Source organism: Erpetoichthys calabaricus, chromosome 8, assembly GCF_900747795.2.
Source record: "Erpetoichthys calabaricus chromosome 8, fErpCal1.3, whole genome shotgun sequence".
Taxonomy (NCBI): domain Eukaryota; kingdom Metazoa; phylum Chordata; class Cladistia; order Polypteriformes; family Polypteridae; genus Erpetoichthys; species Erpetoichthys calabaricus.
This window is the reverse complement of record NC_041401.2, coordinates 124,532,899-124,557,289: the sequence shown is the minus strand read 5'-3', so window position 1 is coordinate 124,557,289 and position 24,391 is coordinate 124,532,899. Positions and strand designations below refer to the sequence as shown.

At 38.1% G+C, this 24,391-nt stretch overlaps 1 protein-coding gene across 2 annotated transcripts in view; it reads left to right on the top strand.

Annotated features, from left to right (window-relative positions):
* arhgef16 (Rho guanine nucleotide exchange factor (GEF) 16) overlaps positions 1–24,391 on the top strand; it is a 72,392-nt gene that overhangs the window by 39,098 nt on the left and 8,903 nt on the right. For both annotated transcript variants that reach the window (XM_028807440.2, XM_028807439.2), the window contains exons 7-14: positions 6,812–6,964; positions 9,368–9,497; positions 9,686–9,760; positions 14,488–14,580; positions 14,743–14,897; positions 19,791–19,997; positions 20,442–20,515; positions 20,763–20,864. In XM_028807440.2, coding sequence (XP_028663273.1) covers positions 6,812–6,964; positions 9,368–9,497; positions 9,686–9,760; positions 14,488–14,580; positions 14,743–14,897; positions 19,791–19,997; positions 20,442–20,515; positions 20,763–20,864 — 989 coding nt within the window. The remainder of the gene's footprint in view (positions 1–6,811; positions 6,965–9,367; positions 9,498–9,685; positions 9,761–14,487; positions 14,581–14,742; positions 14,898–19,790; positions 19,998–20,441; positions 20,516–20,762; positions 20,865–24,391) is intronic.

The window sequence follows — 24,391 nt, the reverse complement described above, 5'->3', positions numbered from 1 at the left end:
CCCCTTGTCAAAATGGATTATTCCTTCCTTGATACCCAATGAGCTTGAGCTTGTTTGGATAGGCCCCAGCTTTTCTGGGACCCTGCTCTGAATAAGTGTGTTTGGAAAATGGATGGATATATACATGATAAAAGTCTTTAAGTAATTTTTTTCTTTTCATGTCTTTCTTGTACAGACCTGAGCTGTTATGTATGTATTGGTTTTAAATATATATTTAGGAGATAGGGTCATGTTTAAACACATACAATGAGACTTGATCCTGCAGCAAAACTTCCAAGAATTCAGCTGCATCTTGTACTCTAGTGCATGCCCTTACTTGTTTAGTCAGATTTTCAATAATAGACACACGGTCTACAAATATGTAGGTGTGCTTTCAGCAATGAATTGTAAATCCAGGCATGTTGCAAGGACCCAATGAGAATCTGTATAAAACCTGCAAGAGTATTTTACCCTAAACAGCCCTTGTAGTGTGGATATTCATTTGAAACAGATGGTTGGTGGTCAGTTTTACATAGAACTGGAAATGTAGATTAGATGGTGAACTACTGCATTTTACATTGAAGACTTGGACAAAAACAGATTTTGTCAGTAAAGACAACAGATACAGTTTGTAGCCAATACAGAAGGCAGATCTCTATAGTAGTATTTGATTTTTGAATAACATAATGGGATTCTTTTTAAAGCCAAAGCAAATTTTGAAAACAGTAACAAATGTTGTTAGTGTTGATGACAGGTGTCCCTGGACAAAATGTTCAGAAGCTGCAAAAATTAAGACTAGAAATCCTGTGTCATTCCATCAAAATTGCATTTGGCATAAATTTTTGATCACTCAATAACACAAATTGCATAAACTATACAAATTGTATTCAAAATAATTTCTAGAAGTACTTCCAAGTGAAGTGAGGTTGTTAACATCTGGAATGGACCTCATGGGCAGGTAGCAAGAATGTTTATCTTTTAAGACCCAGCTAGATGAAGACCCAAATCCTCTTTTGCAATTACTTAACTCAAATAATAAACAAATAAGTAACTAATTATATGAAGAAATATTGGCATTTGTCTGTTTAGCATTATTCCAAAAATAAGCTTCAGTATAGCTTTATATCTGTAATCAATTTGGCTAGTCTGTCTGGCACTTTCAATGCCAAGGACAGGAAAAAATATTCATATTTTTCAATACAAATGAAAGATGTTGAAGTCATATTTAAGATTTTCTTAGAAGAGCATTTTTTTGTTTTGGTGGTGAGACTATTACTGTATGATTTGTATATACCAAAAGATTCAAAGTTTTGAGAGAGAAAGGCTGAAGACTATGTCCTTTAAGGAGATGTTTTGGGTTTTGAAGGCTGATAAAAGTTTCTCCACTACTATAAACTACAAACTCCATTTCCAAAAAAGTTGGGAGATTTTCTAAAAATGCAATAAAAACTAAAATCTGGAATTTGGTAATTCACTTGAAACTTTATTTAACAGGTAAAAGGACAAAGAAAAGATTTTCAGTGTTTTCATTGATAAACTTAGTTCTGTTTGTTAAGCATAAACAAATTTAGAAATTAATGCCTGCAACACACTCCAAAAAAGTTGAAACAGAGGCAAAGTTAAACTTTAAAGTTTATACAACTAATATTCTGTAAGGTTCCTCAATTAGCAGGTTAACTTGGGAACAGGTGTGGGTATCAAGAAAGGGTAAAAAAGGAGCATTCACCAAAGGCTCAGTCTTTGCAGTCAAAGGTGGGTTGTGGCTCACCACTCTGTGCTGAACTTCATCAGAGAATTATCTGTTGTGGCCTGCAGAGGGCCGGCCCCCCTGCCACCCAAAGTGACACAGACACATGCAGAACACAAGTTCAGCACCCACTTTTTTTTTTCTTTTTCCACATGGGAAACTCCTTTGCCCATTTCCCACCTTTACAGTACAATTAAGCACAGTTCACACCGCCACACACAACACGGTTCTGTTCATTGTTTTCCTTTCTCTTCACTCTCTCTTCACCTTCACTTTTCCTCCAGCAAGCTTTGTCTGCCTCCTCCCGACTCTGCCCCCCACCCCCAGTAGAGGCGACTGGCTCCCTTTATAGGGCACCCAGAAGTGCTGCAGGTGTCCAACAACCTTCTTCCAGCAGCACTTCCAGGAGTTCCAGAAGTGCTACAACACACTTCTCAAGAGTACCTTCAGCACCCCCTGGTGGTGCCCACGAAACCCAGCAAGGCTGCCCCAAACTCCAAGTCCCAAGGAGTCCTATGGGAGTCTGAGGCATCTGCTGCAACCCACGGGGGATGCCACCTACAGCTCTGGGGGAGGTAATACCTTAAATAAGCTCTCTCCCCCGGTCATTCCACTCTTGACGTCCGGCCAGGTAAGGTCCCTGGCCGTCTTCACTCTGTAAATTTAAAAATAATGTTAGTCAGCACAGGATAGCAAAGAATTTAGGTCTGTCACCAGTTAATAACATTGTGAAAAGATTCAGGGAGTCAGTAGAAATCTCTGTTTGCAGATGCCAATGGTGGAAACCACTGCTGAATGTGTGTGACTTTTGAGCCCTTAGGTGTTGTTGCATTAGAAACCGTCATACTACAGTGACAGACATAGCCACATGAGCTCAGGAGTACTTTGGAAAATCATTGTTGCTTAACATATTCTGCCGCTGCATCAAGGAATGCTCCCTGAAACTGTATTATACAAAGAGGAAGCCATACATCAATTTTGTGCAGAAACGTTTGTGTGTTCTCTGGGCCAAAGTTCATCTGAGATGGACTGAAAAACAATGGAAACATATTCTTTGGTTAGATGAGTCCGTGTTTCAGCTTGTTTTGGGGGGAAAAATGGATGTCTGATTCTACGTGCCAAAGAAGAAAGAGACCATCCAGACTATTATTAAAGAAAAGTGCAAAAACCAGCATCTGTGATAGTATGGGGATGCTTCAGTACCCATGGTATGGGGGATCTGTATATATGTGAAGACACCATTGATACGGAGGCTTACATTGGAATTTTAAAGAGACCTATACTCCCATCAAGATGACATCTTTTCTCAGGAACTCCATGTATATTTCAGCAGAACAATGCCAGGCATCATTCTGCACAAAAGCATGGCTTTGTAGACATAGAGCCCGTGTGCTTGACTGGGCTGCCTGCATTCCAGATCTGTCTCCTATTGAAAATGTCTGAAGAGAATTAGACAACGTTGACCATGGACTGTGGCACAGCTCATCTTGTATACAGCAAGAATGGGCAAAATTTCCACCTGAAAACCTGCAAAAATTAGTTTCACAAGTTCCCAAACAATTAAGAAGTGTAATTAAAAGAAAAAGGGATGTGACCCAGTGGTAAACTTGCCTCTGTCCCAACTTTTTTGGAGTGTGTTGTAGGCATCGATTTCTACATTTATGTTTAACAAATAGAATTAAATTGTTGGAGTAAACACTGAAAATCTTTTCTTTGTCCTTTTGCCTATCAAATAAATGTTCATGTGAATTACCAAATTACAGATTTTTGTTTTTATAGCATTTTTAGAAAGTGTCCCAACTTTTTTTGGAAATGGTGTTTGTACTAGGACTTTAAACTGTGCCATTTGTTACATATGTGTTTTGATATTTTCTATACGTCTTTGCTGCTGTTGCATCTGATTTCAGCTCCACATACTAGATTGACTTCCCTAAGTTACAGCATGTCACTGTGGTATTATTTTAATCTCCAGTATTTATACGAGTGTTATACAGTTAGGTCCATAAATATTTGGACAGAGACAACTTTTTTCTAATTTTGGTTCTGTACATTACCACAATGAATTTTAAATGAAACAACTCAGATGCAGTTGAAGTGCAGACTTTCAGCTTCAGTTCAGTGGGGTGAACAAAACGATTGCATAAAAATGTGAGGCAACTAAAGCATTTTTTTAACACAATCCCTTCATTTCAGGGTGTCTCAAAAGTCATTGGACAAATTAAATAACTGGAAATAAAATGTTCATTTCTAATACTTGGTTGAAAACCTTTTGCTGGCAATGACAGCCTGAAGTCTTGAACTCATAGACATCACCAGATGCTGGGTTTCCTCCTTTTTAATGCTCTGCCAGGCCTTTACTGCAGCTGGATATCATTGAGAGGAGTCGCAGCACACAGCTCAATGGCAACTCTGGTCTGTACCGGGAACTGAGAAGGATGGCTGTGGGGGCTCTGAGGGCAGATAAAGAGGAATCTGTGAGCAAGTGACACACCATCTGTGGTCTAGCGACACCACATCCTGCTTACAGAGGAATCGAAGCATTACGCACATCTGAATCTGTTCCTCGGAGAGTCACAGTCAGGGCAGCTGATGGAACGGTCCTTACGGATGACACTGCAGTTGTGACCCGCTGGGCTGGCTACTTGGAGCAGTTGTTCAAAGCTGATCCTCCGGCTAGGACGTTGCATATCTCTGGGTCTGCGGTTCTTGAGGCTGATCCTCCAGTTAGCTTTGAACCACCCAATCTCACTGAGATTGCACAGGTGGTGAACAAGCTGAGGGGGGGAAAGGCTGCAGGGATCTGTGGTATCCAGGGTGAACTTCTCCAGGCTGTTGGTAAGGCTGCCCTCCTGGCATTGCAAGCAATCTTTGCTTCCATTTGGGAGACTGGCATCATCCTAGCTGACTGGAAAACGGGACTTGTCGTCCCTATCTTGAAAGGGAAGGGTGACCGCCTGGATTGCAGCAACTACAGGGGGATAACACAGCTCTCGGTGCCGGGTAAGGTCCTTGCTAGGGTAGTCCTCAATAGGATCCATGATCACTTGCTCACCTACCAGTGACCGGAACAGTCTGGTTTTACGCCTAAGAAGTCTACCATCGACTGCATCATGGTATGAGGGTTCTCATGGAGCGCAAACGTGAATATCGGCAGAGTTTCTTTGCAACCTTTGTTGATTTTCGCAAAGCATTCAACTCAGTTGATCGAGCTGCCCTGTGGGACATCCTGAGGATTCGCGTAATCCCCTCGAGGTTCCTGGATATCATGGCCGGCCTGTACACTGGTACTGTGACTGCTGTGCAGAGTGGAGGCAGGACCTCTGCGTTTTTCCCAGTTGATTCTGGGGTTCGTCAGGGTTGTGTTCTTGCTCCTACTCTGTTCAATGCTTGTATGGACTGGGTGTTGGGCAAGGTCGTGGGTTCCAGCGGCTGTGGGGCATCTGTTGGTGAAGAAAGGTTCACGGATCTTGACGATGCTGTGATCTTCGCAGAGTCAATGGAGGCTCTGATCGGGGCACTTGAGACTGAGCGAGGAGACTAAGTGTCTGGGCTTGCGAGTGTCCTGGATAAAAACCAAGATCCAGGCTTTTAATGACCTCTTGGGTACAGCCATCAGCAGTGTGTCTGTTTGCGGAGAGAGTGTTGACCTTGTTGAGACCTTTACTTACCTTGGCAGTGACATTCATGTCTCTGGTGACTCTTTCTATGAAGTCAGTAGACAGATTGGGAGAGCATGGGGGGTCATGAGGTCGCTGGAAAGAGGTGTGTGGCGTTCCCGATATCTATACAAATGAACGAAGGTCCAAGTCTTTAGAGTCCTGGTGCTTCCTGTCTTGCTATATGGTTGTGAGACATGGACACTGTCCAGTGACCTGAGACGAAGACTGGACTCCTTTGGTACTGTGTCTCTCCGGAAAATCCTTGGGTACCGTTGATTTGACTTTGTGTTGAATGAGCGGTTGCTCATGGAGTCCCGAATGAGGTACATTACCTGCATTGTGAAGGAGCATCAGTTACGGCACTACAGCCATGTGGTGCGTTTTCCCGAGGGTGATCTGGTTCGTAAGATCCTCATTGTTGGGGACCCAAGTGGCTGGACCAGATCAAGGGGTCGCCCACATAACACCTGGCTGCGGCAGATAGAGGGACGGTGGGATTGGACCACGTGTCTGTCTGGGGGGTTACAAACCGGGATCCCGAGTTGTTTCATTGTGTAGTTAGTGCGGCAATGCACTGTACCAGTATATGCTCCCCAACTGCAAGTCAACTTGACTTGATTTGCAGTAATTCTCACTCCAAGACTTATCACACATAGAGAAGGCGATCTTTCAGCAAGCCATAAATTAGTCATGATCAGTGTGGTACCTATGTATGATCATGGTACTTATATATGTGTGTGTGTGTGTATGTGTGTGTGTATATATATATATATATATATATATAATATTATAAATAGCACAAATGACTGTTTCATTGTATGATTGATTTGTAATAGATTTTTACTAATCTTACAAATTATTTACAATAATGCTAATATACTATTGAATAATAATAAAACAGGCATGATATACATAGTATTAAATATGCAATTTAAGAAATACTAAAGTTTTAAAGTTTATGCTGATCAGTTCAGTAATTAAGTAGAAATATATTCTTTAAGTATTTTTGGTCCTCATTTATGTTTTCTGGATTCATAATCACATAATGGTAATGCACTTTGCCTATAAAATGAAGGAAAAAATAATCTGTATCAACTCGGTGTCAAAATAAGAATGGAAAAATATAAGGAACAAACTTGCTGAAAAGGAAACAGTACTATAATAAAAATACAATTATAAATTTGCACCTGAAGAAAATAAAGAAAAAAGGACATTCAGCATGAAGAGCCTCAGAAGTTGAGTGTGAATTTGAAAGAATGCCCATAGGCTTGTTCAGGTGATCGGATGTTAAGACTAAACATCATAAATACATGAAAATAATATAAAACAATGTAACAAGGTTAATAGTAGTTTAACTGTTGTGTTGAGTCCAAGTTTTTGTAAGTCAGGGTCTATATTGTTTAAAAAAATATTGTTTGTCTTTCAGTTTTTTTGAAGACCTTGAAAAGCGCCATCGTGACAACCCTTTGATCAATGACATCAGTGACATTATGGAGTACCATGCCACAAACACCTTCAAACCCTATATTATATACTGCTCTAATGAAGTCTACCAGCAAAGGACTTTGCAAAAGCTGCTGTGAGTACTGCCTCGGTCTGTAGTGCACCTGATTGGGAAAGAGGCGTTAAGATAATAATATTAAGGCAGGCGAGTTTTCCTTCATAATATGTGTTTTAATTCAGCTATGTTTCAGATCTTACCTGAATGTTGGTATAAATAAGCTATGAAAAATTTAATTCCAGTCTGCTCTCTATTTTGTTTTGAAATTCTCTGTCTAGGCATTTTTAAGTGACCTGATTCTTGCCTACATTTTTGTTTTGTTAAATAGTTTATAATTGTATCCTTTAAACAGTGTACTTAACCGTCTGTGATTCAATCAAGACCAATTTACCAGTCAAAAGTTTAGAACACTTCAGTATTTCCAGTTTTTCTTCAAATTTAATCAGTTGAAATGCAATGAATGGCCTAAAATGGTGAGAAGGTCAGCAGTAAACTGCCACAGGTTTAAATTTAAAGTACAGGTTAGCAAAAACTGAGAAAAAAGGAAATTTCAAAATATTACAAATGGGCCTTCTTCGGAGAACAACTAATAGGTTACAACTTACAGATTTTATGCAGAAATTAAAGAAAATTAGGCTTTGTAAGTTAAAGCAAATAATTTGTCCATGTGTTCAAACTTCTTTTGATTACTTAAAAACCCTCTGTCTTTCTTAACGCAGAGTTGGAACAGACTGTGTTACTATATCCTCTGAAGTACTACTTGGACAATATTACACTGTAGAGAGTTGTAAATTCCAGGAATAATGGCAAGAAAATGGCAATTGGCAAATGAAATGAGACATGGCATTATTATCCTTAGAAGTATAGGCCTTTCATTTAGAGAAACTGCAAAAAAAATCAAAGCGTCAGTGAGTTTGGTGTCCTACGCAATCCAAAGGCAGTTGGAAACTGGAAGAAACTCTGATAGGAAGAGATCTGGCAGACCCAAAGTCACAATCCGATCAGAAGACAGGTTTCTGAGGGTCACCATCTTGTGTGATAGGCACCTCACAACACAACAGCTTCAAGAACATCTTAACAGTGGTCAATTAAAGCAGTCTATTTCTACTGTGAAGAGGAGACTTTGTGCTGCAGGTTTGACAGGGCTAGTTGCAGCAAGAAAACCAGTTCTTAAATGACAAAATAGGGCCTTGAAATACCAGCTGTGGACTACTGCAGACTGGAAGAAAGTCTTATGGACAGATGAAGCAAAATGTGAAATCTTCAGTTCATCACGCAGGTTGTTTGAATGCCATCAAGTTGATGGTTCCTCCGTATGTGACACCAACTGTAAAACATGGAGGAAGTAAATATGATGGTCTGGGGTACTTTTTCCCAGAGGCAGAGTTGGTTAATTACATAGAGAGACTGACATTCTGAATCAAAAGGGTTACCACAGTTTGGCTGTTATATCAGCAAAAAGTGGCTACTTTATTCAAACTTTTGCTTCATCAAGCTTTTGTACACTTAATGATTATTTGACTTTTTTTTTTTTTTGTTAAATCTCTTGATTTCATGAAACATTAAGACACTAAACTGCTTCATTTCCATAAAAACTGAAAAAACTGAGGTGTTGTAGAATTTTTGACCGGTAGAATAAAGTCCAGGAAATAGTCTTTGGCTACTAATCCAAAACAAAAGAAATGCAGTACTCTTAAAAAAATCCGTATTCTAGAACTTAATATATTCAGGGGATAATCTATTAATATTGAGAACTCAAATTAATATTTGATGCTTTCCTAAGAGAGAGAAAGGTTTACGAAAAAGTAAACACCTTTGGAATGCTTGACAAGAGTACTCCGTTTTACATAAAGTACTCTAACAATTACTAGTCTTTCACAAGTTACTTTAAATTTTTGTCATTTAAGTACAATTTTTAAAACTGAAACACACACACAAATGTAAAAAACTGCATTGATCCAATTAATACTACTTTTTTTTATTTTCCAAAACAAATGTCCTAATAGAGAGTTGTCATTTCTGTGATTTCAGGCATTTGGATTGAGCTATGTTTGATATTTGCAAAATGTAAGTTTAATATAATAAAATGTTCTCTCTTTCACTTCAAAGCATCACCTCAGACAGACGTGAGTTGATGGCATCTTACGCCATTGAATGTGGGCTGAGTCCTTTTGATTTAGTACTTGTAGCTCCAGAACCTTTTATTATTGACCATATTCACATTGGCTATTTGAACTAAATAGCCTTCTTAATTCCATATTATTGTACACAGATGAGATCCTTCATTAAAGCACTTTTACACAGGTATGATCAAGTGTTCAGTTGAAAGGAACAGGATATATTAGACACAGAATTGTTGGCCTGATGCTCGGCCACATCTTCATGTTCGTTATAAACAGTTCATTGTACTATCATTGTTAGGGTTTCCAAAAGAGCTGTGTCATTTTATATCTTATCATATATTCTTGCTTGATATTTTAGGGCAAGTAATATGCTTTTTAAGGATGCTCTGAAGAAAATTGAGATGATGCCAGAATGTGGTGGGCTCCCAATGATCTCATTTCTTATACTGCCAATGCAAAGAGTGACCAGATTGCCTCTGCTCATGGATGTAAGCTGTCTTAAAAGCATTGTGGAAGATAATGCTTAGTTATATGTGTGTTCATGTGGTTGTGTAATGAAATCCATATTACGTGTTTAAACTTGAGGTTAACTATTGCCCTCAGGATTCATCCTGTGTCAACTTTTAAAATGAGCATAAAATCTTGTGACAACTTCTTTTTTCTACTTATCATCCAGACAGTTCACCAGAAAACAAATAAACAGTCTCCAGAGTTTGAATCTGCTGCTTCAGCCCTGAAAGCCATTAGCAAGGTAGGAAGTTGACTTTGAATTTATACATAGATATTGCAGAGTCTACCTAATCACCTTAACTGTGAGCATCTTGCACATCACTTAACACTTGAGAATCTTGGCTCTTTGCCAATAAAATATTTACCTTTAAAACTTTGCTACTTTATTACAGTACCTTCAATTTCAGCACACTTTCTAATCCATGTAAATGTATACCATGCCCATTGTCTTTCGACACTCGCTCACTTGTTATCCTAGGGCTCTATTATGTAACTCTTGTACTGCAGTATTTTAAATCTGTGGTGTGAACTCTTTAAGACTCTCATATCTGATTACATTCCTCTATTGTTAAAATGAGAAAAAAACTGTAAGGAGTGGACATTTTGTCATTGAACTCTTGGGTGTCACTGATCAGAATCAGAATTCACTGTATTGGCCAGTAACAATAAAATGTACTAGGAATTTCTTTTGGTAGCACTAATGCAACATACAAAGATAATACAAAATATAAAAAGATAAAATTGTATTAAATATGATCAAATGTAAGAGAAGAAAAAAAGAGCTTAGCAGTTTGGGATAGTCTTCAAAGGACTCATTTGAAAGTGATTGATATGCCTCATCACAAAAGAGATGCATATTGGAGACAGGCCTAGATTTATAATTTCACATAGAGAAAAAAAGTCTGTTCCACTTTGTCCATTGTGGTAAAAATTTTGGGGATGGCCTCCCTGTATACTGAAAAAATCAAAAGAGAAATCAACTACGTCTTTACAAGGCAGAGTTCAGAACCAAACTGACTAACAGAATGAGTCAGGGCTATAAATATGGTGGGTAATAGGCAGTGTCAGAGTCAGGGAGGCCGAAACGATGTGGCAGGTGAATGGGTTCTTGGTAATGGATGTAATGTCATCAAGAGGTGCTGGAAGTAACATCATCAGTGGATGGACCTGTAGTGATGTCACTGGGAGGCATGGTCTGCAGAGGGGCAAGAGAAGAAAGGATCAGATGAGAGCGCCATCACTGGGTCTGGCTGATGAATAACACTATTTGAGTCTGTAAACTGTCCCTACCACATTGTGTACTTGCTGTTCAGAAATTGTCTTTGCTGAGTTGTTTATCAACTGTTGCTGTCAGCCTCCTAAGTACATTCAACATATTGTGTTACTTAATGTGATTTGATGTCCAGACACTTGCACCTCTCAGTTTTTGCAATATTTCTGTATCAATTTATTTTGTATCATATCTATTTATCTTTTAGGGTTTTGCATTGTTATTTCAATTTTTCCAAAGAGGGATCCAGTACAGTTTTTTTAATAGTAAAATGTGTTAAACAAATGGTGACTTAACATGCTAGGAGTTAGAGGTGCTATGTTGTGATGGAAGTTGGGTGTTTGCTAGTGTTTGTCCATTGATGATTGTTTCTAAACCTGTTGCATTTATTTTTATATATTTTAGATAAAAGAAACCTTTCTCTACTTATGAGAAAACTCCAAATGCTGCATGCTATTTTCATGAAAAAGTTTTTGTTGCCACTATGCTGTATGCTACATAGAAACTGGCAACCAATCAAATATTGCATGCTTGCTAGAAAAAAAACGTCATCCTGCCTCTTTATAGATGATGATATTCAAACAAATGTTTGTTTGCAGTGTTTGAATAAAGTTCCTGTCTCTCTACAACTTCCTGTGTTTCTGTGCAAATCTGTGACCTAAGCATGACAATATAAAAATAGCCATATAAACATATGGTTTCTACTTCACGGATTTTCACCTTTCGCGGTGGGTTCTGGAATGCAACCCCCGCGATTGAGAAGGGATCACTGTAACTCATCAGAAAATATTTAGCAAGCCACTACACTTGTGGTGGTGCTTTGTATGATGATGTATTCCAAAATGGTTAGTGCCCCAGATTTTGAAATGACACTTAACTGTCAGATTATCATGTCACACAGTTCACCCTATGCACCTGCCAAGCGACATGGGTGATTCACCAAATGAAAAATATTCTTGGGCAGCAAAAGTAATGTTATGTACATTTCTTTTATTGAACTTATTAAAATCATGTAATATTTCAAAGAATCAAGTCAAATTTAACAAAACTAAATTCAATTCAACCTCCATTCATGACAAAGAGAGACGGGCCAACAGCCAGAGTAAAACTTTAGAGAGTAGTAAAAAGAGAAAGTGGTCTTTCTCCCTAATATAAGTGCTTATCCTCTTTAATAAAATCCCTGTGTGCATCCAGGTGTCCGTGTGTGTGTGTTTTCTGGTGAAGTGCGCATGCGCGGGGCACGGTGCGATGCGCGATATTACTGTCAGAGAAAGTTACAGGCGTTTTGCGGAAATACAAACCAGTATTACTGCGAGAGGAAATTAAAAGTACAGAATCCAGTGACTCATATTACAGCCACATACAAGCCAGTATTATTGTCAGAGGCATATTACCGACGCGCACGCCTGTATTACCGCCAAAGAAAATTAAAGGCATATTACGGACGTACAAGACAGTATTACTGTCACAGAAAATTAAAGACCCACAATACACGGCGGCAGCCCAAGGAGAACGGTCAGCTCAGCAAGTAAACATCAACAAAAGAAAGGCTGAAAGAAAGAAAAATACGACCAACAAAAAGAATGAGGTCAAAGTCCCTTGCCATTTAATATAGACTGTTCCTATTAATGTTTATGCACTACTGTTCTAGCGCCCGTTATTGTAACGGGCTAAATGACTAGTTCTAAAATATTATTGATTAGATCCTTCCAGGTTTTAAAAATATTTTGAACAGATCGTCTATGACAGAATTAGATTTTTTTCCCAACTTGAAATAATATATAACATCAGTTACCCACCAGCTTAATAGAGGTGGCTTAGGATTCTTCCAGTTGAGCAACATGAGTCTACGTGCTAATAGTGAAGTAAAGGCAATTACAGTTTTTTGTCCTTCTCTACTTTACGTCCCCCTGGGAGTACACCAAACACAGCTTTAAATGGATTAGGGGTGATTGTGACACCAAGACTGTCTGATAGGCATTTAAAAAATTTTGCCAAGAATGATGTTAATTTAGTACATGTCTAAAACATGTGGCCTAGTGAAGCTAGAGCTTGATTGCTACGTTCACAGGTTGGATCTTGTTCTGGAAACATTTAGGGCAATTTTAAATGAGACAGATGTGCTCAATAAAACATTTTAAGTTGAATAATTGAATACTTTGCACATATGGAGCTAGAGTGAATTCTGTGCATGGCTGACTTCCACTCCTTTTCTGAAATGTTGAGTAAGATATCCTTTTCCTCACTGTACCCTAGGATCTTTAAAAGGAAGGGACTTCAAAATGATTTTATATATTATAGAAATGTTGAGTCTTTAAGACTGATCAATATCTCTTCTGGAATTGAAATAAGTGGGATGTGAGGAAAATTGGGCAGACTTTGCTTAGTAAAGTTTCTAATTTGGAGATAATGGAAAAATTGTGTTGATATGAAATTAATTTTAGAGTGTAACTGTTCATAGGATGCAAAGACATTATTTATATACAAACCTCTAAATGATTTAAAATCCATACATTTTCAAAACATTAAAAAACTCTAAGTTTGAAAGGGTGGGAAAAGGTGGTTATCATGTAGAGGTGCCACAGATAAAGTATTCTTTAACTTGAAGTGCTTCCTACATTTGTTTCATATTCTGAGTGAATGAAGGACAATAGGGTTGTTAGTATATTGACAATACCTTGTATTTACTGGTATACAAAGCAAGGAATATAAAGAAGTACTGCAGGATTTCATTTGTATTGCAGACCAAGCTAGTGTGTGTTCATCTATTTGTGTCAGTGTCCAGGTTTTTATAGCTTGTATGTTTGCTGCCCAAAATTAGGTTTTGCTGCCCAAAAATTAGGTAGAGCCTTGCCAGTTTTAGGTCATTGTAGGGTTGCCCTTTGGATGCGTGGATATTTTAAATTCCAAATAAATGAGGTTATGATTGAATCTAATTTCTTAAGAAATGATTTATTAATGTATATGGGGATATTTTGAAATAGAAACAGAAGCTTAGGGAGGATATTCATCTTGATAGTTTTAATTCTCCCTGCTAAAGTAATATGGAGGGTAGACCATCTATGCATGTCTTGCTTAATTTTGTCCATGCAAACAGCAAAATTGTGTTGAAAAACAGCTTTACATTTACTTGTGATGTTTACCCCTAGATATTTAAACTGATCTGCAATGATAAAAGGGAAGGTGTGTTCTAAAAATAAAATAATAATGGAATTGGATCATTTACTTTAAGATAATCTAGTAAAGGCTGTTAGTTGTGATTTTGTTTCATACCTTTTGGTAAACATGATATGAATAATGGATAATAATTAAAATATTAGCGCAATAGGCATAGGTATTCATCAGTGTGAAAATCTTTTAAAATAAACAATGAACCACTTAGATGTTTTTGCTAAATATATTTCTCAAAAGATTTTACTGCTCATTTTTGCTTTATGTAGAATATTTTTGAATAGCAAACAGTAAGACATTACTTTGCATTGCTTTCATTCAGACCTGCTTGAAACAGTCTAATTTCTATTGATTTTTTTCCCTGTCTGGACATGTAACAATCTCTTCAAATGCAGCTTTTGAAGTGTAGGAAAGAGTAGGATTTGTCTAATTCTGTATTTATGCTGTTACACATTTCAATCAGTTTAATTCATGCCTAATATAGGATATTTAACATAGAAATTGTAACTTTTTTTTTTTTTATATAGCTTGTCAGAAAATGCAATGATGGGGCAAGACGAATGGAAAAGACTGAGCAGATGTATACAATACAGAAACAGCTGGAGTTTGGAAAAATCAAGGTAAGCATCGTCTTAGCCTTAGTGCTGATTTTACCTTTTATGTTTTTAGGATCTCTTTGTGGTTTACAGGTGTTTTATTTTTTTTGTGTGTGTGGCTGATCCTTACTCTTTATTCAGTCCACTTCTCTTTTCAAACAGTAAACACTATGTTGACTATTTTAGCCATTCCCCCTGATTTCTGCATCAAGATGGCTGTTGAAACGTGGAGAATTGGCTGCCTGCATGGAGGAACTCAGCATTTTCTGGAAGGCCTTCACCAACAAGACCTACTACCTCTTTCTGTTCAATGATGTGCTTATTGTCACAAAAAAGAAAAGGTCAGTTTGGTGTCTTTGACAGCTTTTGTGACTCTTAGCTCTGGTGTACAAAAATGTTGTTACCCTTAATAATTGTAAAGTGAATTATTTTTTTAAAACCTACAAGACTAAGCTGTAGTGCTGTATAAAGTTCACAGTGACTATATTCACTATTCAGTATGTCTTGCTGTCTCCCTGAAACCTCAGCAGCAGTTTAAAATGCAGAGACTTGAGAAATTGGGGATAGATGTTTCAGGAAGAAGCCCTGTGGGTGTGCCTCTGCACTTTTTAACTGGTTGTCCCCAGATGTGTATTCTCATTTGAGAATCACATCTAGCCCTGTAAGGCTAGCATATATATGGTGCTGCTAGAAAGGTGATGAAAGTCAAATGCAGTGGATTCATAAAGTTTTCAGCCTCTTTCACTTTCTGTACACACTATTGTGCTGAAGATTTCATTTTAAATTAATAAATTTGACATTTTTGTTGATCAATCTACATTCAATACCCCATAATGATAAAGTGAAAACATTTTTACAGAAATGATTGCAAATTTATTAAAACCACAACTGAAATTTCTCTTCTGTTCAAGTATTCAAACCCTTTGGTGTGGCACTCCAAATTGTGGTCAGGTGCATTCTGTTTACTTTAATTATCCATGATGTGTTTAGAACTTGATTGGAGTTCGCCAGTGATAAACTGAATTGATTGGACATAATTTAGAAAAGCACACACCTGTGTATACAAGTTCTCACAATTCACACTGTACGTCAGAACAAAAAATGGAAGAAGTCTGGAAGTTGAAGTTGGCTGTTCAGGCAAACTGAGTAATTGAGCAAGTAGGACCTTAGTCAGGGAGTTGAACAAGAACATTTGAACACATGTTCTCTGCTGAGAAGAAAGTACCTTTCGGAAGTATGACCATCTCGGCAACACTCCACCATTCAGGCATTTGTGGTAGAGTGACTAAATGTAAACCGCTCATGAGTGAAAAACACCTGACAAGCCTTCTTGGACTCTGAGAACAAGAGGGAAGAGGATTAACTGGGTTGATGAGACAAACATTTTTGGACAGAACTCCAAGCACTGTGTCAGGTGAAGACCAAGTACTGTTCACCACCTGCATAATACCATTCCTATGGTGAAGTATGGCAGTGGCAGCATCCTGCCATGTGGTGCTTCTCAGCAGCAGGGACTTCACTGGAATTGAGTGAACGATGAGTGCAGCTACTGTAAATAAAGCCAGGTCAGGAGTTGGTCTCGTTCGTTACGGGAGATGGATGTCTGAAGTGGAACTCCGTTAGCAGCAGTGTTAATTTTTCTTTTATTTTTTTATCATCCCAAGGTATCCTGTATTTATCCAACTAAAGGAGGTTCTAATACAGTATGTGCAAGCACATATAAACATGAGCGGTAAGAAAGGAGCTCAGAAAGAAACAGAAAAGAAATCCAAAGCTATGCCCAAGCCTAGATAGGCATTAAGTCCAAATTCAAGGTACGGCCTTACAGAGATTGACCTGGAATAGACAGGCGAAAGCACAGTTTTCCTAGGATCCCAGTTCACTGCATCATCTTCAGTCGAGAGTGAAAGTGGGAGGGAATGTGCAAGTGATGCAGTTCACAATAGCTTGTCAATTCCAGAAGATCCAATGAAACTGGAAATGGCCTTGCCTTCTGCGTTTTCATCTACTCTTCGCGAGCCAGGGGCATCAGATGTAACAGGGCTTGCCACTTCACCTGCGGAGCACAAAGGCCAAAACAATCTGTCCGAACTGAAGGTAATGATCGCTGCAATAGCCATAGCCACCACTCAAGACATAAAGGAGCTCAAGAAAGATATAATGAAAGATATAAAGAAATAAATAAATGATATGCTCAAGACAAACGAGAAGCTGCGGCAGGATAATAAAGACCTGGAGAAATGTGTAAATAATCGCGTTGAGGCAGCCTTTAAAGATATGCTGGAAAATATTGAGGACCAAATTCAGGAAAATGCGTGTAAGTTTGAGAATAAACTGAGAGCACTTGGTGCTCAGTTGGAAGACATTAAACAAACATTCATGACTCAAATTGAAACAGCCAAACATCTGGCATATACCACTGACGGAAAAGCAATGGCTACAAATTCTGAATGCAAAAAACTCGGAGACAGACTTGCTGCACTGGAAGATGGATGCAGAAGGTCTCCCAGAGAATCGTGAAAAAGTATTCTCCAAAATAATTGGAGAGTACTGTAAATCAGACATCGTGATAGCAGCAGCTTACCGCACACGGGGATCAAATACCTCTAAACCTAGGAGTCTTATCGTGCATTTCAAAAAATTACAATTTAAATTACATGTATTGTCACTTCTCAGATAGAAACAAGAGATTATATTTGAAAATAACCACATTCGTATGTTCCCGGATTTCTTGCCTTCAACAGCTGCTAAACATGCCACTTTTTACAACATTAAACGGCGCTTACAGAAAGCTGACATCAGCTATAGCCTCTTATACCCTGCCAAACTGAAAGTGGATATTCAAGGCAAGCATTTTATCTATACCTCTACAGTAGGAAGCAGAAAAAGTTTTAAGAAAACTGATCCAGACTTTTTTGAAATATGATCATGAGTCGTAACCTGTCATGGCATAGCAAAGAAGATCTTGCCGTCTGCTTGATCCTCTTGCAATGATACTGGTACTGTAATCATACACCCTTTTCCCTTCTTGGCCACTTTTAGTTTATGCTTTTAATTACAATTATATGCGTTATATGTATGTATTTGTGGAAGAAATTAATAATTTTTTTCCACTTCTAAAGGAGACTGTTTAATATTGTACCCTTGGTTTATTGTTATTGTTATTATTGTATTAGGGTTTACTATATTTATCCAGTGTCACTTTTTAACACCATTCTCTGGGTTTACTATCTTACTATCTCAAGATTGTTGAAGATAATATTTTATGCTTATAGCAATTGGACTGTAATGGCAATAGATATCTCAATTTTATTCCTCATACGCCGCTGCTGTGGGGCTTGTTTTGTTTTGTACGTGCTCTGTCTCTAGGTATGTCAGAGGATTGGGACTTTGTGAAGTGCGGTCCAGCCTCACGTGGGGAGGCGGAATGTGGGGGGAGAGAAAGAGAGCAAGCTATCTCTAATCTGTCCTTTTAATCCTTATAATTATAAGTGCCAACGTAACAATAGGCTTCATGACAATTACACCTGGGAAAATTGGAAATTACTGATATTATATACTATTTGAAACTGGAAAAAATCAAATTCGCATTTAGAGGATCTGTTCAAAGTTTTTTCAGAACATGGAAGGATCTAATCAATAACATTTTAGAATAAGTATTTAAATTGAGGAAGCAGGTTCCCTCCCTTCTTTTACTCCATTTATCTTTACTCATTTATTAATTTATCTATTTACTTTTTATTACTAGCTTTAAGTTTTACTCTGCTGGCTTAGCTCTGTTTGTCAGAAGTGAGGGTTGATTTGTTTCAAACCTTTTTTTGCGAAATTGAGTTATTTGTATGGAATGCGATTTGATTGTAATAAAATCTATAAAATCAAAAAATAAATCCAGGTCTTTGAAGAAAACCTGCTTCAGAGTGCACATGGCTTTAGACTGGGCAATGGTTCACCTTTAAGCACAGAAATGACCTGAAACATACAGCCAAGACAACCCTGGAGTGGTTTCAGAAAAAGTCTCTGCCTTTCCTTAAATGACCCAGCCAAAGCCCAAACATAAATCCTATACAACATCTCCTGAGAGACCTGAAGATGGCAGTTTACAGATGCAGTCTAGTTCAGCTTGGGAAGATATGCCAGGAACAATGGAATAAACTGCCCAAATCCAGGCAAGCAAAGCTTGTTGAGACTTACTCAAGAAGACTCAAAGCTATAATTACTGCCAGTACTGAGAATTAAGGTTCTAAAGACTTCTATGAATGAGAGATTTCAAATACATTTGAACACCTTCTGAAAACATGTTTTCAGTTTGTCATTATGGGTTAATAGGTGTAGATTGATGGTCAAAAAAGGCAAATTTATCATTTTAAAATGAAATCTACAACACAAAGTGTGCAGAAAGTGAAGGGGTCTGAATATTTTATTAAACATTATAGTGGTTCAAGATGGAGAAAGTCAAGAGGTCTGTAAAGATGGAAAAAAGTCAGTATTGCCTACCCATTTGTTCTGATACTGATTCCTTACTTGCACCCTTTGCTTGCTGGGGTAGGCTGTAGCTTGCCCCATGACCCTGCCCTGGATAAGTGGGTTCATTTGGAAATTCCTTTATGAATGTACAGTGAATTGATGAAAGTTGCTATTATCTACTGTTTTTGTGAAATATGGAGATGATATAGTATTATTTTCTAGTTTTAGTAGCAGTATTTTGAAACTTGCTGAAACAGAAATGCTTTTTTCTTGACCAGCCACTTGTACCTTTTAATGGTGACTTCTCCTAATCCCAGCTTCTCCTAATTGTTGTTACAAGGCCAGCAATGTGAGGAGTGAATGTTTGGTTGAGAAATTCAAAGCTTTCATAAAAGGTGATGACCCCGCATTCCAGGTCTAGATAAAGCATGGCTGGAGGAGTGCACATGGAGAGTGGAGGGAAAGATTTCAGATTCACAGTGTTTTCCTTCCTGCATTGCTTGAATACTTAGAATTTGTCATTCTGTGTTTCAGCCCCCTCTTTGCCAATTTGTTTATTAAAATGGTTTTAATATAGATATTGTAAGCATGTTTGGCCAATGACAACAAAATGAAATAATCAGAAATCCCACCACTGAAATGCGGTAGAATTCTTTCTGCAGGTAGAATAATGGATTAAATTGAAGAGCAAAATGCATGTTTTTATTAGTGTTTATTTAAACCTTTAAACTGCCCAACATAAGAATATTAACCTTATTATTTCTTGACAGTGAGGAGAGCTATTTGGTATTGGACTATGCCACACTACAGCACGTTGAGGTAAAGGCACTTGAGCCCAATGAGGTGCAGCAGTCCCCTACTTCAAAGGTTGCTAGTGGGACACCTCGCAGTGCTACTGGGCTGCACTTGTTCAGAGTGCTGATGAAGAAGAACAGTGAAGGCCGAGAAGAGCAGATTACTTTGTCAACTGACACCCTGTAAGTAATCTTCAGAGATCTGATCTCCTTTTTGTTAGAATTTTAGTGGCTCAGTGAAAAATACCCTCTAATCTGCTTGCCAGATCAGGTTTATTTCCTCCACCTAAGATGTGGTTGACTTTACTGCCTCCAGCTTTGATGTGTAGTCTTTATCTGTTTAGAGCTATTCCACAAGGATTTTAAATGCACAATTAAATAAAAACAAAGAAATACAAATAAGATGCTGAGATCAGTTCTTTCCATAACTACTGCTCAATATCATGTGTATTGTGCCAGTTTCAGTTAACTGCTTCCTGCTACAGTGTCTAAGCATTTTGTGTTTCCTCTGTCCAGTTTAATGTTAGGAGATTACTTCCATGTGTTACTCCACATTGTTCACTTAACACTCTGATTTCTTTGTTAGACCTAATCACATTTCTTCTTTTTTTTTTTGTTAATCTGAAGGAGTGATCGAGCTCGATGGGTCAGTGCACTGCAGCACCAGCAAAATACAAGTAGAATCGCAACAAACAAAGAAGGTAGGTATCATTTCCAGATGTTTTTCTTTAATTTATGAAAGCATAACCCAAGGCATTGTGCCATAAACTGAGTTTACTATTTAATTTCTTTATTTACAAACCTGTGTGAACCTCAACAAACTACATGTGAACTGTGCATTATTGTAAGGGGATTTAGAACCCATGCTGTGTAAAAACAACAATTAATATAAAAACAACAACAATTTAATAATTACATATAAATACTTGCACCTTTCTTTCTTTGCAGACTTGCCACAAGTGGAAGTTATCAAGGCCTACCTATCTAAGCAGCCTGATGAGCTAGCTCTCCAGCAGGCTGATGTAGTTACAGTTTTGCAGAAGGTTGATGGTAAGGCTTCTTAAAACTTCATTCTTTAAATTTTCCTATTTTATATACCAATTAATTTTGAAAAAGATGACCAGGTGTTTTACTGCTTAAAATTTCAAGGCCTATGTGGCAACAGCTTTTACGTATGTATGTATGTAGGTATGTATGTATGTATGTAGGTATGTATGTAGGTACGTACGTACGTACGTACTGACTAACTGACCTATCAAACTTTAATCTTTACCCTTTGTGAGCTAAGCTAGTGTTGCCCTTATCAGTTGTCAATGGCATTCCCATTATGTACTGGCCTCACCGAATCTCCCGTTCAATTATTCAGCAAGCCAAACTCCTTCATGCAATAATTCCTAGAACCACAAAGTGATGTTGAGAATGTTTAATCACACAAATGGTGTGAAACTGTAAATATAAATACAAACACTAATAAGTACCTGTATAAGTAACATAAAGTAAATACAGCAGCATTTATAACTAAGAGTTTAACAGCCGAAAGCTCAGTAAATTTACTTGTTGAAATGTAATATTAACATTCCCTGACCAAACGTTACTTAAGTAAAAGGTATATAACTAGGAAAAGGAGATAACTTACAGGGAATGCCTTCACATGGGCTAACTAAGTAGGATGGTGAAGTATTACTTGAGAGAACAAATACTGAGATACTGAGAACAAACACACCATGCTTACAGCTGCTCCACTCACTTCCTGTCACTTTGGCTTCCTGTTTCCTGCAGCAGCAGCAACGTTAGGATTTTCATGTTAGGGTTACAAACACTTGCTAAACAGAACTTAACTGGCAGTGCCAGAGCAAATTATGTCACCGTTCTCTAGAAACAAGCCTTTTCTGGCTTGGCTCCCCAACATCAGTGTTACCCCCAGACATATTTAGTTACACAAGAACAACATAATACCACAGTACTCTGAAAATATACAATTTGCCTGTGCAAAGTTATATGGTTCTTAATTTTGAAATGTAAGAATAAACTGAAAAATAGTACAAACCTAAGAAATAAGAATTAATCATGCCTAATACTCATAAATTTATACATGCATGTTTGTGTGTGTTTTTTGCACATTGTTTTGTGTTTTATTTAAATACACTTATTGGGATGTACAGTGCTTGCAACATCTTTGAGAAGTGTGTTACATAATTAAACCAAAATTGTTTTCATAAAATGATACATATTTTCTTTAATTAAAAAAGAAAACTTGACATCAGTCTCTTTTTTTGATGACCCTTGGTTTAAAGTACTGTTGGCATCCCAGTTTTTTGATCTAAAATATTACAAAAATATATAATAAAGTCTTAAATGCTCCTTAACGACTGTTCTGGAATATATATATGACTAAGTTAAAGAGATTTTTTCCCCTCCTTTATTCCTTGCAATTGAGTCTAAAAGGCATTAGTGAAATCTTTATGTACGTTGTAAAATATTTTTTTTTTTCAAGTAACTCAGGCTTAATTTCATATTTATTTCATTTAAGTTTGATTTCCTCCGTTTCACTACCACTTGTCATTTAACCTGTTAAATATCTGACAAGTTATTGTTATTTAATCGTTTTTGTTGTATTATTACTGTGTTTTTTGTGAATCTGTATAGCTTTATTTGTGCTTTGTGCAAACCTTATTTAAAGCAATATAGAAAATTAATAAAATTTCTATTTGTACACATAAATTGAGTTGTAAAGGTGACATAACCAGCTCTGCAATTGGACTAATATAGGTTAGTTAATTTTATAGTATAGTTTGATTGGCATCCACCCTGAAAAGAGTCTGTACAGTCTGTGCATTATTGCAAACCAGGTAGCACTGCTGCCTCATAGTAAGGAGAACATGGGTTCACCTCACGGGTTCTCCCTGCACGAAGAGCGCTTTGAGTAGTGAGAAAAGCACTATATATATTATATTATATATATGTGTGTGTATATAATATTTCTGTGTGTGTGTGTATATATATCTATATCATATATATATATATATATATATATATATATATATACAGGGGGTGGCGCAGTGGGTAGCGCTGCTGCCTCACAGTTGGGAGACCTGGGGACCTAGGTTCGCTTCCCGGGTCCTCCCTGTGTGGAGTTTGCATGTTCTCCCTGTGTCTGCGTGGGTTTCCTCCGGGCGCTCCGGTTTCCTCCCACAGTCCAAAGACATGCTGGTTAGGTGGATTGGTGATTCTAAATTGGCCCTAGTGTGTGCTTGATGTGTGGGTGTGTTTATGTGTGTCCTGCGGTGGGTTGGCACCCTGCCCGGGATTGGTTCCTGCCTTGTGCCCTGTGTTGGCTGGGATTGGCTCCAGCAGACCCCCGTGACCCTGTGTTCGGATTCAGCGGGTTGGAAAATGGATGGATGAATGGATGTATATACAGGTGCTGGTCATAAAATTAGAATATCATGACAAAGTTGATTTATTTCAGTAATTCCATTCAAAAAGTGAAACTTGTATATTAGATTTATTCATTACACACAGACTGATGTATTTCAAATGTTTATTTCTTTTAATGTTGATGATTATAACTGACAACAAATGAAAGTCCCAAATTCAGTATCTCGGAAAATTAGAATATTGTGAAAAGGTTCAATATTGAAGACACCTGGTGCCACACTCTAATCAGCTAATTAACTCAAAACACCTGCAAAAGCCTTTAAATGGTCTCTCAGTCTAGTTCTGTAGGCTACACAATCATGGGGAAAACTGCTGACTTGACAGTTGTCCAAAAGACGACCATTGACACCTTGCACAAGGAGGGCAAGACACAAAAGGTCATTGCTAAAGAGGCTGGCTGTTCACAGAGCTCTGCGTCCAAGCACATTAATAGAGAGGCGAAGGCAAGGACAAGATGTGGTAGAAAAAAGTGTACAAGCAATACGGATAACCGCACCCTGGAGAAGATTGTGAAACAAAACCCATTCAAAAATGTGGGGGAGATTCACAAAGAGTGGACTGCAGCTGGAGTCAGTGCTTCAAGAACCACCACGCACAGACGTATGCAAGACATGGGTTTCAGCTGTCGCATTCCTTGTGTCAAGCCACTCTTGAACAAGAGACAGCGTCAGAAGCGTCTCGCCTGGGCTAAAGACAAAAAGGACTGGACTGCTGCTGAGTGGTCCAAAGTTATGTTCTCTGATGAAAGTAAATTTTGCATTTCCTTTGGAAATCAAGGTCCCAGAGTCTGGAGGAAGAGAGGAGAGGCACAGAATCCACGTTGCGTGAGGTCCAGTGTAGTTTCCACAGTCAGTGATGGTTTGGGGTGCCATGTCATCTGCTTGTGTTGGTCCATTGTGTTTTCTGAGGTCCAAGGTCAACACAGCTGTCTACCAGGAAGTTTTAGAGCACTTCGTGCTTCCTGCTGCTGACGAACTTTATGGAGATGCAGATTTCATTTTCCAACAGGACCTGGCACCTGCACACAGTGCCAAAGCTACCAGTACCTGGTTTAAGGACCATGGCATCCCTGTTCTTGATTGGCCAGCAAACTCACCTGACCTTAACCCCATAGAAAATCTATGGGGTATTGTGAAGAG